Genomic DNA, 16,210 nt, shown 5'->3' with positions numbered 1-16,210 from the left:
ACTTGGAATAAGTTACAGATATTATAAAATAACGATAAACATTATATGTCCTCTCGTGGATTTTTTTTTAATCTGAAAAATTACAATTTTGGTTGGACGATTTCTGGAAAACCTCCTATAAAGGCAGCAATACGACACACTGGGAAAAAGGGGAGACGTAATAGATACGATTTTATCGTGGCAAAACAGTAGCAGCAAGGTTTAATGGAAGTATGGAAGTATGTATTTCCAAACATAGCGTATAAATGTAACATATTTTAAATTGGATGCTTTCGAGAATCGCTTCTTGGAAAAGGTCATTTTCCTCGAGATGACGTTGACATTGATCGATTTAGATAAAACACAAAACCAATTCAAAATATTTTACGTTTGAATTGTTGAAATATCGGAGGATATGCGCTGTGTTTGGTATTACGTGCTGCTACTGTTCTACTTTGATGAAATGGAATCTATGAGGGTTTTTCTTTTCTTCCAATGTGTCATAATACTGCCATTATAAGACGTTTTCGTTTTCGAGATATAGCCATTCCAAAAACGATATATTGAAAATTTTGAAGAGTCTACGGGAGGGCGTGAAATTTGTTTTGTTCTTTCAAAGTAAGCTATCCGCAACTTATTCCAACTTTGATAGATGTCCAGTGTCAATTTATGACAAAATTTAAAAAGATAATTGTTCAATTATTCAGAATATTTAGTTGAAATACGAAACCTCTTTTAAATAAGTTACATTTAAGTTACAAAATCGAAGAATATACGCTACGGTTGATATTATATGCGACCTCGTCAAACCGTGCTGCTACTGCTATGAAGAAATGGAACATAGAAAGGTTCCCCTTCTCTTTTAATGTGTCGTAATGTTACCTTTATTTGAAATTTCTAAGAAATCGCTGTTTGAAGAAGATCTATTTTTACTATCGAAAAATTTTGAAAGAATCCGCAAGAGGACGTAAATTGTTCTACTATTACATTGTAATTTACACAAATTACAACAACTTGTTAGACGTAGAACACGAAATTTAGACAATAGTTTTAGAAAATATTTACTCGAGTGTTTAGTAAATTTGAGTGAACCACAAAACCCCATTGAAACATTTCTCGAATTGTTAAAAAATCGAACATTATACGCTGTGTTTGGGATTCAGCCATATCGAACCGTGCTGCTACTGTTCTGCTATGATGAAATGGAATCTAGAAGGGTTCTTCTTTTTTCTGATATTTCGTAATGTTGGCTTCATTGGAGGTTTTTAAAAAATCGACCAACCAAAACTGTAATTATTCGAAATGAAAAATAAAATCCACGATAGGCCGTATAATGTTTATGGTTATTTTATACCATTCCTAACTTATTCCAAGTGTATTAGACATTCCGTATCGGTGTATGAGACGATAAAAAAGGTAATTGTTCAATTATTTATTAAATTCATTTGAAATACAAAACCACTTTTAACTATGATAAATTTATATTTTTTTATAAAATTATCGGAATATACACTATGTTTTTGGTATTATATATGGCCAGTTAAAACGTGCTACTACTATTCTGCCATGGTGAATTCGGATCTACAAGATTTCTATTTTTCTCCTAATATGTTGTAATGCCGGCTTTATAGCAGGTTTTCGAAAAATCGCTCATTCAAAACTGTAATTGTTCTATATTTCTAAAGAATTAACGAGGTGGCGTAAAATGTTTTTTTTTTATTATTTATTTTATACTCTCCGATACTTGTTTTAAATGTATTAGACGTTCAGTATCAAAGTAAAAAGATACTTGTTCAATATTTCAGTAAATTTAGTTTATTATGATACATATATATTTTTCATTAAATTATTTGAATATGCGCTATGATTGGCAATATATATGACCATGTTGAACCATGCTGCTGTTCTGTCATCATAATAAAATCGAATCTATAGAGCTACCCTTTTTCTTTAAATATATCGTAATGTTGGCTTTATTGGAGGTCATCGAGAAATACCTGCCTAAAAACGAGTCATTAGATAAACTGTTATCAATCATTCTCACCATACTTGTTTTACAGTTTATTCATTGCTACTGTTGCTTGTCTATGCAAACTACAGGGTTGTCGCTATAAAAGCAGAAAATTTATCAAACATTTAATTTTTACAAAAAATAACTTTAATGAAATTAAAGGCAAATGCTATATTACATTCATGGATGCTAAAAATGGCGTCTGTGCAAAGCAGTAGCCTATCTTATTCCAAGAAATTAGTAAGAATGCATTTTATCCCTGATCTCACTCGAGCTTCCAAATTTCTGCTTTTCTAGCGACCACCCTGTATATTTCAAATGTGGCATCCAATGTTATCCAGCGAATCTAGAATTTAACAGACTACCGTAATTTAAAAGGTTCCACCGAATAGCACATAGCCGTATAATTATCATTTCAAATTTACATAAACATTTAAAAGATTATCCGTAACATTTCGAGTGCAATTTTCTGATTGGACCCATTTCTTTCAAATACTTTTTCTCATTTCGACTTTGTACATCCTGCTTTTTTTTATGTCCCTTTGTGAGCGTAATTGCTGGAGAAAGATGTTTGAATTTATTTTTATCGTCTGCCTTGTATTTCAATCTGATTTCCTGTCTTTTTTCTGCGAAGCTATAAAAGAGGCAGTTTTCATGACCTCAATATTTGACAGCACTTACTTGTGCGAGCAAGTTTTTTCACAGATGACCCATGTCAAATCCCCCATGAGATCACTGATTTCGCTAATGAAAAATTCGCTCTGCATTGCTACCTTGTCCATCGCACCGAATATTGACAAACTTATTAGATAAAAGCGGATTCATACTTGACATTGAAATATATATGCGTAGTGAAAACTTTTGACCTTACTGTATCTTCGTATTTTCATTGTGCTTGTAATTTTATTTTGCGGTTTTGTTTGTTTTTCATTAATCTGCAGTCGGCGTAGTAAAAACTAGAACATAACCACCATGTCAAGTGGGCCCGCGCGATCATTCGTGAACTAGATGTGGCCCTTCGGCCAAAAAGGTTGGACCACCCTGCACTAAAGAATGCGTTTCATTCACTTAAATGGCCCACCAGTCTAGGTATGCAAAATTTCTGGTTCAAAAACCTTGCCTACACCTGCTCTAGCTGCTAGATTATCTTCAACCGCTTTTAAATAGTGAAAATGATTGATCATGTGATTGTGGAAAAAAACGATTTTTTTTCGCCCTAACAACAAAAATTGTGGCCAGAGCATGAAATTATTGATGGTAGCATCGAAAATTTTAACTAAGTCATCAATGATTCATTAGCAGCCGACCTCAAAGCATATTCAAAGAACAAAAATCCCTAGCCACGACACTGATGGTGCTAAATGTTCTTTCATCTTCAATCCATATTGTTTTGAGGTCGGCTGCTAATGAATCATTGATGACTTCGTTAAAATTTTCGAGGCTACCACCAATAATTTTATGCTCTGGCTTCATTCATCACGACCCACTTGGCACTGCCACATTTTTTTGCGACACATGGAACTAAAATTATTAAAAAAATAATGAAATTGACAAGACCTTTCTTTATTCTCACACAAAAGATCGTAACCTGGCTCTATTTCGCTGATAATACTCTCAATACTGGTACCAAATCTTTCAAATTTGTGCGATATTTTGTTCAAACATAGACGACATGTACTGTCAACTAGACGAGGGCTTTTCTCTACCCCAGAATAAATATGTGAATCCTATCCTATCCTGGGGCAGCAGTAACCTGTTTGACTATTACGAGTTATAGAAAATGAAAGATTTGAGTGCAATATTTTGTAATATAACACTGGTTGATATAAGAGTAAAACATCAATAAACGCGTGTGGCAGTGAAAAGTATGTTTGACATACGAAATTCATTAAAAAAATGCAAAAGCAGCTAAATAAAAACAGTGAAATTGGCTAAGTGGTGTTGTAGCAAAATGCTACATCAATAAAAACAGAATACCCATAAAAGGTATTGCATATATACAATGAATAAAATTCAATACACCATAAAACCAGATGCTGATATCAATGTTGAGGTAGAATAAACATTTAGTTCACGCTAAAATATATGCACATAAGTATATGAGCAATATCTACATAGTTGAAATGAATAATAACAAGTTACAAATGTATTTTACCTCAGGTAACTGATTTCAAAAACGGCAGTATATATACTTTATATCACATGAAAACATAATATACAGGGTGTCCATAGTGTCTCTTTATAATTTCAATTTTGTTATGAAGTTAGTTCTCAATATATCTCAACCAGGTTTGTTGTTTTTTAATCAGAAATTGTTCGAGTGTTTTTACCTCATTTGATACATCCGTGAGGGCCAAAACAATATATGTTATCAATAAATTCCCTTTGCAATTTTAAAATTGTTAGGACTTTATGGATACCCTATATATTTATTGAATAATATCAACGCCACCATGAACAACTGGGATTATTTTCAACTTTTACCCCCGAGAAATATTCTTTAAGAGGAGATAAAAGAAGACGGACAACAGGCACAGACCAAGATCTTCCCAAGAGAGTTAGTCTTTCTCGAGGGCCTAGGTTGTTGACATCTGTATAATGCTCAGGAACACCAAATATTCTAAAATATCAAATTTACTCATGTTGGTGAAATATTGCAGTCAGTTCATTGAAAGATTGAAATAATTGGCAAAAACGATGAAATGTAATTATTGACAAATACCATTGCTATTGGACAGAAAGTAGACTAATGAATCGTCCTATTAAAATTCTTATGGATGTTGTGGTTTTTCTTAATATTGTTTTTATGGTACTATGGGGGTGAATATATCATAACATCTACACGCTCGATTACACAACTGAAGCCTTGTCATATTGGCACCAAAGCTAATATTAAGCATTGCTATTATATTTTGTCAAATCACGCATTTGAAATTTTGTTAATATTCTCGAATGACTGCACCCCGATCATTTTGAAATTTTGTGTACAGACCTTCAGTGAAAATAGTTGAGAAGCCCTGCCAATGGCTACATTACCTTGTATCCACTTCCAAGTTGTTTTAACCTATATATTTGTAATGCTTTTTTCTTTAAATCAAATTATATTTTAATAATAGTTTGAATTGACTCAACGAAAATGAAAATATACCTTTCAACTTCAGTTGTCCATAAAACATCTTCTTTGTCACCATGTTTTACTGGAGCCTGTCTTGCCTGACCTTGATAAAGACAGGTATACTTTGTAGTAATAGTGTTCAATTGTTTTACCATTGCTGTTCTGCCAGACTCCAAACATTCTTGAACGGTGAGTTTATCATTTATACCAGGAGTAATTTTACGACTGCAAAAAGAAATGAAAAAGTCTGGTAAAGTTAAGTTCAAAATATTACCCATTTTGTTAAATTTAACATTTTTCCATTAAAATAAATTTATGCTGGATTTTAAGAAGCACGGAGAAAAACTAATTGCAAGACATGATTTTTCTGAAAAATAAATTTAAATATTTTAAAATTAAAATGAAGGTGAGAGAGACAAGATATTAAAATATGAAACCATCCCGATACACCACTGACCAATAAATATAATATCTTACTCTTTCAGTCCAGGAATATTTCCCCAGAATAGTCTTGGTCTGGCAGCAGCACTGACATTACGTGCATCAGCCATTTTTGCTTCACACTGTAAAAAGCGTGAGATTCTCTGCTTTTCTATGCCTTTCATCGACACAACATTTTCGAATAGCCAAAAAAATGGTATTTTTTGCTGCGATCGTGGGGGTTCTACGGTCCTTAGAACCCGATAAAAATCAAAAAACAAACAACCGCTGCCCTCTGCATCTGGAATGAAAGATTTAAATTGTCATATTGTGGCAGTCAAATTTCGGAAATTTTCTCTCTGAGAGCAACTTTGAACCCATATTCATTGATAATTGTTATGTGTGTTGCTGTCTGCTTAAAAAAGTTTTATGTGACCTTGGCCACGGACAGAGCAAAAGCTTATTTACCACATTCTCCAGTGAGTTTATTTTAGACTTATATACCACTAACATCTGTATGCATCGTTTTGACATTTGAGCACTTTCTCTATTCTATATTTTAACTTGAATATAAAATAGGAAATTTGGCAATAGAAGGCCCGTGGAACCTGCAAGGTTTAAACTCATACACAATATGCCCACTAAAAAAGCAAAAATTTTCAATTTTCACAGTATTTTTTGTCAATTGTCTTATATTGTCATGAGATCGTAAGTTTTTTAATGTACATGATCAGTCATTTTCTAAAGTTTATAACAGACGAATTTAATATTCTGTTTCCTACTGCTAATCCACAACAGCAATGACTTCTATTATCCCTATGTTTTTTCATGACCATCAATTACTTATATGGGGAAGTATATAAAGTATATATCATACATAATGTTATATGTTGTAATGTGAAGTGGGGCACTCCTAACACTTTAATAGCTGTTCTATAGAAAATAAAATACACCCAGTAAAAAGCCATAGCATACCTAAGAACATATCTTAACAGAGTTTGGCAAGACATCATCATGTTTGGTAAGGACTATCTTATAACATATACTAGTTCAAATTGCAACTCTAGAAAAAATATTGAATTATTTCATATAAGTAGCATTAAATGTTTAAATAATCTCTCCATGGTCAATTCATTTCAAACATTACTATTTCGGTGAGATATAAATACTAGTCTGAAATTTGTAATGAATTGACTGACACAAACAATAGTTACCCAGAAGTCCTCTTCTCCTAGGATTAGCTCCAGAGAGATCATTGCATGGACTTCCGCCAAGAAGAAGATCGAAAGGACCCATTTTATAAATTTCATCATCTGTTAATTTTGTGATGTCACCGACATGAACTACTTCGGGGTGTTTGTTTTGTACGAGTCGTATCGCATCTTCATTTATTTCCGAGGCAACAAACTTTCCAATCTAAATAATAAATTAAAATCAGCTGTCAGACCTGTAGATTTACACAGGTTTCGAAATATTACCCGACATAATAATTGAAAAGCACATAACACAATCAAATGCATTTTTTATTGTTTCAAAACCCTACTAAGCTTACTTCAAGTCCTAGCTGTTTTAGTGCCACAATTCCTGTTGCAATTCCATCAAAAAGCGATAAAACTCTGATAGGTCTTCTTGATTGCACTGGCATTGGAGGTGGTACTTGGAATGGTGGCTGTAAAACAAAAGATCAGCGGCTAGGTCTTATTCATCAGCTTCTTCAATAGCTAACAAAATTGAGCCAGTTGATGTTGACTCAATCCCCTAGTAAGGAAACTTGAATCCAATATATGAACAATAAATAGTTCTGCTGCATAAAATTCATCATATCGTGTAAACTGCAAATAGCATATCCCATAATCCCAATGTTTCAAAAAGCGTGGATATTATAAAAATACAGTTTTGTATACAAGGTGTTAAAAAAGTAATGCAAAATTACAAGAAGTTAAGATGAAATGCTACTTAAAACATTTTACAACTGACACCTTTTAACAGTATTGAATTGCAGTGAAATGCCATTTAAACATTTCACAACTGACGTTTTTTAACAGTTACTTTTTCAATGTTGCCATGACGAAAAATTTTACCTTAATTTTGCGTAACTCTTTTAACACCCTGCATAAGCATTGAGTATATTATATAACAAATTATAAAACATGTAACAACTCACAAATTTAGATTCAGTTTTGCACTGATATAGTCTTTGTATTTCGTGCTGCCATTCAGGACGCTTCTTGAGCACACCCTCTTCAGATTCTTTACAGAAATCACAAACCCAGTGCTTTGATTGCACAGCTTCATCGAAACGACCTTGGTGAACAAGAGAATCAAGACAATTCTTACAGTAACACCTGGGAAAATAAATAAGTTTTGATTACAATAACATATATATTTCTCAGAATTATTTTCACCAAGGTTGGCTTGAGCTTAGAATTGTAGTCAGTGATTTAAATAGATTCTGAAATGTTAAAATGAAATGACGCACAATGTCACAAGTCGAATCAACAAACAGAAATATACATCTGATTACCCTGAGTGAGTTCGCAGGTTTGAATCCCATATGGGGATATGCATGTGCGAGAGGATTGCTGGTTTCCTCGCCGCCCTAGTGCGGTTCACATAGACGCTGGTCAATTATGGCTTCCTTCACCATCAAATCCACGCTTCCGGAAACAAATAACTGGCTAACTAATCCCATACCCAACATGGATTAGTATCCGAACGAGAGGCCATGGTTCACCATATGATTAAGCCGTCTTATCATATTTCCTCTCCCACGGGATAAATATAAAAGTCCTATCCTATCCTAAATATCTAATCAAAAGATAAAAATTTTGTGATGCAGGATTTTGCTACTCGATCTTGGTAATAGTCTTCTGTAAAAATTTCACCTTAAACAATCTTTTATATCGCATAACACAAGTTTACTTCCCATGCAACACACAGAACAACATGAATGATAGCCATCCTGAAAAATATATTAAAAATAAAAAAAGAGCATTTAACATAGAGCATTTGATAATCATTCCATAATCAGATAATCATTCCATATTCAAACTCAGAACACTGAATCCTACTCTATTATATTGACATGGTGGAAAGTCTATCATGAAATTGCTGGACCATGACTATGATACATATTGGATGTTATTTTATACAAATGGGACAATAAAATTTTAGAATTTTGACAATATTTCACTTTTGTGTAAATCCTACATTCATAACGTTTCAAATTTGATTAAATTGAGGATGCGAATTTTCCAGATACGATATTCTGAAATGAACATCCCTAAAGTTGGTACTACATTTCACAGAAATATAAATGTATCATTGATGATTCAATCTTATAGTTATAGATGCTAATAGCTTTGACAGGCAAATATAGGTGAGCAAAAGTTATGTCAATCTTACTAAATTCGACACAATAAACTACAGTATTTGTGTAATCAAAATAAATTTGATAACATATATTCCATATTGTACTTGTAGTTTTAATGCATTCATCTTAAATTCAGAGCCAACTAAAAATAGAGAGTTAAAAGAATGATACTCACAGAATCATATTTAAAGAACCATTCATGGAATAATTCTTCATGTTCTTTACATAAACCACCGATAAATAGAGGATGTTTGGCTACGATTTCTTCAGTGGTTCCACAGGCCAGACATATATCTAGCAATAACACAGAATGATAAGAAGAATAAAAAATATCAATATATACTATATAGATAGCTTGTTACTAATCACAGAGAATTTAAACCAAGTGGAGTGGGGATCTATACTGTCACCTGCTATTGTAACTGTTTAGGAGCAATATAGTACTGTATGTAAATTCCATTCCAATTATAGAAGATTTTACTAAATTCAAGCAACAAAGCCAAATCAATCACTCAAATTCATAAAATAAAGCTTTTCCAAACAGAATTATAAAGATGATGTGATTATTTGACAAGATTATGTTTAAGTTCAAATGTGTTTGGCGATAGCTTTGATAAATATTTTCCGATAATTGAATGATTAAAGAAATTGGTTCATTTCAAAGTTTCAAAAGTTTATAATTTTTGGGACATAAACAAGATTACCTTCTATTTTCATAGTTCCATTCATAACTTTTTTAAAATTCATTTCGTCCCGATCTTCCATTTGATTTTCTTTAGAATTGTCTGAATTCGAAGCCAATGATTCTTCATCAGAGGACACTTCCTGCATTTGAATAATTTCACTAAATAGTTTATTACCTTCAATACCTCAAGAATAATAGCCACAACCGAACTAAAACCAAATTTTGATGTTTTAGCTAAAAATAACTCTGGGAATTTGTTGAGATTGCGATAAAATTCAGTCGACAATAACACGAGAACAGCTTTGATACGTTTATTTCCAAATCTTAACACTTCTGAGGTAAAGCAAGACAAGTATAAATTGGACATGGGCAAACCATGACTCGCTGAAAATAATTCTAAGAATTTGTTGAGATTGCGATTAAATTTATATTTGGCACGAGGCTTATTGTTTTCCCCTTTTGCTTTTGGAACAATGTTAATATTCTTTTCAAGTCACACTCACAGATGGCCCGCCAGTCTAGGTGGGCGAAATCGTTGGCCCCTGGTAAAAAAACCTTGCTCAACCCTGGTATGGATGTAAGTTGTGCAACAAGTGAGTAGCTTTTAAGGTCGGCGCAGATGTGACGCATGCAAACGAGATAAGTAGGCTATAAGTTTGAGAGCCCCACCTGGCCGTGTTCACAGCACCAATAAGTTTTTCTAATTTTGATTGTTTTTTTATAGACCTGTGATAAAACCTAGGCCTACTTATATTTTAATACTCGAAAACAGTGGTTCTCAAACTGTGGGACACGCCCATTTTTTGAGGGGGCGTGAAGCTGATTAAAAATGAAAATATTTGTTAGACTTATTTTAAATTTTTACATTTCTTTATTTTGGATATTTACGTTCCATCCACATATTTTAAACATGTTTTTGAATAAAACATACTTTTGTCTTAGTTGCCTTATTGTCAGCTAGTTATTTTTGAGGTGGGCCGCGAGACTCGACGATTCTAAAAAGAGGGTGTGGCTTAAAAAGTTTGAGAACCACTGTACTCTATTTTAAATATACTTATTAATGACCTACACAACTAGATGACTCAGAAACTTCTCTTCTTGTGAACTTTGCTTTCTTCTTCTTCTTCGATTTGAACATGCCAGCTTGAAATCGTTCAACTGGTTTGATTTTCTTTCGAAGACCCAAATCAGCCTGTAAACAGAATGAGAAATGAATGAATTTTCTTCAACATGAGCGAATATACACAAATTTTTCTAAAAATCTTGCCAAAGATAAAATTGAGGAAGAGTCTACTATTTTCTTACTGACAGTCAAACAATGGCAAGATCAGTGATTATCAAGAATAGTTTGTCAGTATGAAACATCGAGATTTCAGTAAGAATATGAATAGGCATAGGTTGGATAAAATTGAAATATATAGAAATAATGGCGCTCTAGAAGTGCGTGTAGCACAATATGGAGGTAACTAATTTTGTTCGACTACTTTACATCAAGTTGTGTGAGAGACTGAAACCTATGGGCAGGGGGTATATTCACTTGGCTAGTCCCCGAACTAGTAATAGAACTAAAATAAAGAAAATCGGAATAAAACTATGGCCAAACCCTAATCTGGCACACACACTTCGGGAGTACCGAAATAATAGCCTATCCTTAATAAAGTCATGCCAAGGTTCTCTTTCCAATTTTTTAGTAATCTGAGAACAAAATTGTAAACTACTTAAATACTTAAATTAAACTTACTCTTCCAGGTGTCAGTAATTTGGTGGTATCTTGTTCATTTGGTGATGAATCTTCATCACTATTTTCCTATTTCATTGAAAAGCAGGGTTGATTATTAGTTAAATTAAATTGATTAAAAAAATTGGGCATTGGATATATTGCGTCCAAAATATCTCGCGAAATACCTTTTCAGAACAGGATATAATTATGCAATCATCTTTTTCTTCAGATGATTCTTCTTCTGTGTCTTCACTCCAACATGGGACTTGATACTTCAGACCACTTTTTTTCTTGGCATACATATCATCAGACTAGAATAAGAGTATATGTATCAATATAGATGTCAAGTATGAATAATATAGAAAATGACTGAGGCAGAATGCTAGCTTGAAGGTGTGATGATTATAATGGTAGAAATCATCTGAGCCTACAGAAGATAATACTTAAATATATGACACTATGTAAATATTTCTAAAAAAATTACAAAATATTGTGCCTCCATAATCACAAAAACATAAATTGAATTACGGTAGGAACATACGATATCACTCTCTGATGAACATGAATCATAAGTATCATCCTCCCACTTCCTTCTTTTTGCATTTTTTGATGAAATATGATGACGCATCTGAGAATATGAATAGATGGTTAATAACATGGTAATGAGCAGTAACAGGGATCATTACATGTCATAAGAACTATAAGTGAGACTTATCACTTGGTTGAATCCATGTAATACGACATTTCAAGACAGAAGCGTAACAACCGGGTTGATGTTTTTGTTTACTGCTCCCTGGTTTTAGAATGGGAGAGGAGTACTAGCAATTAAACTGACAACTTGTTGTCAAAATAAGGAAGGAAAATATTTAAAATTGCACTGCTCAGGTTCACATAAAAAACACAATCATGGTACAAACATACCTTAGAATTAGTCATTTTGCTGCATGGTTCAGACTCTGTTGCTGTTGGAAATCATTGCTGCAAGATTTAATTTATCGCTTTGAGGTTTACTTGAGCTAGGTTAAATTCAAATTGTACTAAACTTACGTTACTTAACACTTTAGATTTAGGAACGCGATTTGAGCTATATTGATGTTCTCTATATTGCTGAGGAGAAGATAAATTCAAGTCAGTACTCCATTCAATGTCTTCAATCACGCTTCCTTTCTGATGATTGGTTTTGGTTGCCTAGGAGGAAAGTCTCACTATAAATTATTTCTAGAGTCTAAAAAGCATTGAATTGTGGGTACTGCTACTGCCGTAGTATGCGAACCAAGATGGCGGACACCGGAACGTAGTATGTGTACCAGGTCAGGGTTAGGCCATAATTTTATTCCAATTTTAGTTCTATCACAAGTTCGGAAACTAGCCAAGTGACTCCTGTAGTATTTGTACCTGAAATTATGGCCTAACCCCGACCTGGTACACATACTACGTTCCAGTGTCCGCCATCTTAGTTCACATACTCAAGGAGTACCGAATTGTGTGCACTGTGCATAATTAAAACATTTAAATGGGGAGGATGCAAACTCCCTTTTTATTCATATTGTTTCTAGAGAGGTATGGTGCAGATCAGCACTGTGTAGTCTGGAGCAGTATGAAATACATGAAATGTTTTTGTTTCCTGCAGCTAACTTTCTTGATTCGTGCCTATTTTATTGGTATGTATATGCTATGTTATATTCTTATTGGCATGCATCACCAAAAAGATTACCAATTACTGCACTCACCAAGTTTTCAACTAATGGTTCCTCGACAATCTCACTGATAGAACTTGAAGTTGGCAACATAGTAAGAGAACCTGAAAAGACATGACATAGATCAAAAAGTTGTTTCACTTTGAATGATAAATACCCAATAAAGCGGCCATGGATTTTTATCATATGTGATATGGCAATAACCACTGCTGCAATATAATCTTCCTCAAGAACAGTAGAAGGCAATACTTCTCTTACAGCAGTACGGCACGGTTCTCAGATACCAAGAATAGCCCCCACACTGGAAGATATCAAATATAACAATGAGTGCAATCCCATCCCCTACGAGACAGTCTTGGCCTCCTTATCGAGCACCGCACAATAAACTAAAAGGGAGCGCAACCTGAAAATGTCCCCATCAGATTCCTCAGATAAAATAACCATAGCATTAGAGTGTTTATAGTGAAAAAAAACGCAATTTTGGTCATATGACTGCCTTGAATAATTTAGATTATTATCAATATAAGCACGGCGCAATCGAACAAATCTGCCGTCGTGCCAGATGCCCTTGTTTCAGAGACAAATGTCAGAACATCCCAGAATTGGAGAACTGTGCCCTACTGTCAGACTGTACCTATGATATTGAAATTCTGCGATTGGCTGTCTTCGGTATCTTCCAGATCCACACAAAAAATCTTATGTCCCCATCTTTGACAAAATCCTTTAACCCACTTGGGATTACTGATAATTTTACTATAGTCTTTTCCTAGTTTCAAAGATTTCAGAATAGCCTGAAGAACACTGGATAAATCCGAACTTGGAAAGCCTTGTTGTCTATAAACATGCTCCACTGTCTTGGCCAAATTTTCCTCGAGGTTGGCTGGAAGATTGCGCAATCCATTCATGGTGTATAATGGCCTTAATTCACCTCTGCGCCTGCTAACCAGTTCTGAGGTTACATCAATCATTGAGGACATGTTTTGAATACACATTATTTCGTCAAAATTAACAAGTCCACATTAGAATTACAGAATTAGAAAAAAAATTACAAAAAAGGTTGATTTTATGCATATTATTGAACAGTGATATTTAGGGCTGTCCAAGCGAACCAAATATTTGAAATCGAATCGCAAATTATTCGAATCGTTTTTCGGCTAATTTTCGAATCGCTAAAATTAGGTACATAAAGCAGAAAAGGCTTGAAACCACTTCTGGAGGACGTTTTTCATGCGGCGCTTCGAGCTTAGATCACTTTCGCTCCCAGCTTAATTGGTTTCGTTTTTGAGAGAGAACAAGGAAAAAAAGGCAATTTAATACCGTTAATAAACGATAGTTCTATAAATAGAATCGATTTGAAGCTATAGAGTCAGTTATCATATGAACATGGTATAGGCAACTCAGATCTAAAACAGGTATTGTGGGATCCTTATGATGGCAATACCTTCTTTCAATGGAATTTGTAATTTCTTATGATGGCAATGTACTGCATTATCCATCTATTTACCAAGACAAATAATTTTATCTATATTAATGATTGATATCATTTTGCTGAAATTGCACAAAAAAACATAAGACTAGTAATAATAGGATTAAAATAGCATCTACAAGCTTTACATGCCCTATTAAAACTTAATCCATTACAATTGAGAGTGCAATTTTTAATCTCAACACTCAACAGTTTTCGAAACCCTAATTTTTTTGACCGGTTCATACAAGCGTGTGATCTCCTTTCATAAATCTGAAAACATGGTATTGCAAAATACCAGCAGTAAGTCACATAAGTTACCACAACATCGAAGGGCAGGCGTTTATTGTATATCAGAGAAGGATTTAGGATTGCGCAATAATATTCGATTATTCGGTTCGATTCGGCGAAAATATTCGATTCGAATCAAAAAATTATTCGGTTTTGGACAGCCCTAGTGATATTTCAATATTTGTGCTCATTAATATTTCTAGTAAACAAAGTCAAAGTCCAGACCAAATAACAGTGCTTTGCTTTGATCTCAAATACATCAGTCGGTCATCAGTGGTGATAACTGGGTAAATGCTAGGAGAAATTTGCCTTTGCATCAAGTTGCAAAAGTGAATGTGAAATATTATTAATTAGTTATTTTGTATATATTTTTAATTATCGAAAACGAAAAACAAAGAATTATTGCATATCATGTCAAGTTTTTTTGTGTAACAAGATCTGAAGATTGTGTTTAAATTCTTCTATGTTTTCTCCTTGCTACAAGAGAGTTTCTTCTCTTCACTATGACATTTTGAGACAATTTTAAAAAAATACAGCATTTCACTCTAACCACATTTTATATTGTGCGGTACACAATAACAATATAAAAGCATTATGTTCCAAAATTGATAAATGAGAATAACATACAGACATAGACTGTCAGACTGTTCCATGATTTATATCAAATAGAATGCAATATTTATAATTATTACTAAATACAGCAATATCTGAATATACAATGATTTATTTTTAGTGCAACAGAAAAAATATAAATGAGCACATTGTGTGTGAAAAGACGATTCCAAAATAAATGAGATATCAACTCAGACTGTTGCCTACACGTTCAGAAGTTACATAACACGCATACCAGTACTTCGTAAGTACATATGCACACAAGCGACTGTAGCGGCACAATTTCTAAATAATACATGGAGCGTGTCGCAATGTGGTACAGCAGTACAGTAATTTCGGGTCTGGTACCGTATAGTTTAGTACCACATCTACACTTCTAGTTGGCCTGGCTCAACAATTTTTGCATATGTCAATCCTAATTCCCACCTGAATACGTCACTAAAACAAATTACGTTATTGCGACGTCACAGTGGCGTAATAAGGCCCACCAAAGTATGCAGATGGTCGTCCAAAACGCGCAGACGATCACCCGAAATCGAGCAAGCTATTTCTCTCGTTTTCTCGTCACAACGATCACGATAGAAGAGAGATCGCCGGCGTTAGCGAGTCGTTAACGGCGGCGCAGATGCCATTTCGGGTGATCGTAATGATACTTTGGCAAGCCTTATGACGTGCTGGTGACGTCGTAGTGACGTGATTTTTGTATGACATAGTCAGATGAGGGTTAGGAATAACATATGCAAAATTCGTTATGCTACGCCCACTGGAAGAACTCGTGGTACTAAACTATACCGGTACTAGACCCCTAAACCATACCATACCGTGGTACGGTACCGGTACCG

General features: G+C 34.0%; 1 protein-coding gene across 2 annotated transcripts; it reads right to left on the bottom strand.

Moving 5' to 3' along the window:
- Window positions 1-3,535: 3,535 nt before the first annotated feature.
- On the bottom strand, window positions 3,536-15,770 carry LOC120342121 (DNA (cytosine-5)-methyltransferase 3C-like). 2 transcript variants are annotated; one of them, XM_039410812.2, is made up of 16 exons: window positions 13,635-15,770; window positions 13,034-13,104; window positions 12,351-12,491; window positions 11,845-11,931; window positions 11,489-11,614; window positions 11,325-11,390; window positions 10,653-10,775; window positions 9,603-9,723; window positions 9,074-9,192; window positions 8,411-8,487; window positions 7,690-7,870; window positions 7,078-7,194; window positions 6,740-6,941; window positions 5,583-5,826; window positions 5,139-5,330; window positions 3,537-4,610 (listed from the first exon to the last, which is right to left on the bottom strand). In XM_039410812.2, exons 1-16 carry the CDS (start codon window positions 13,990-13,992, stop codon window positions 4,433-4,435), a joined length of 2,403 nt encoding a protein of 800 aa, XP_039266746.1. In that variant the 5' UTR covers window positions 13,993-15,770; the 3' UTR covers window positions 3,537-4,432. The 2 variants fall into 2 exon arrangements, with proteins under 2 accessions (XP_039266747.1, XP_039266746.1); XM_039410813.2 differs by lacking the exons at window positions 13,034-13,104; window positions 13,635-15,770 and adding an exon at window positions 12,225-12,281 and having other exon boundaries at window positions 3,536-4,610; window positions 12,351-12,490.
- Window positions 15,771-16,210: the final 440 nt, after the last annotated feature.

The sequence above is a fragment of the Styela clava genome, chromosome 3 (assembly GCF_964204865.1).
Source record: "Styela clava chromosome 3, kaStyClav1.hap1.2, whole genome shotgun sequence".
In the NCBI taxonomy this organism is placed as follows: Eukaryota; Metazoa; Chordata; class Ascidiacea; order Stolidobranchia; family Styelidae; genus Styela; species Styela clava.
Note: the sequence above shows the minus strand (reverse complement) of the source record. Positions and strands in the feature narration are given on the sequence as shown.

Bases quoted from the DNA above. Each gene is read 5' to 3' on its own strand.
- LOC120342121 (XM_039410812.2), bottom strand. From the start codon at position 13,992: ATGTGTATTCAAAACATGTCCTCAATGATTGATGTAACCTCAGAACTG. The intron at 13,105-13,634 runs GTACAGTCTGAC...ATGTCTTTTCAG, and splicing joins GCAGAATTTCAATATCATAG to GTTCTCTTACTATGTTGCCA. The intron at 7,871-8,410 runs GTGAAATTTTTA...TTATTTTCCCAG, and splicing joins GATATAAAAGATTGTTTAAG to GTGTTACTGTAAGAATTGTC.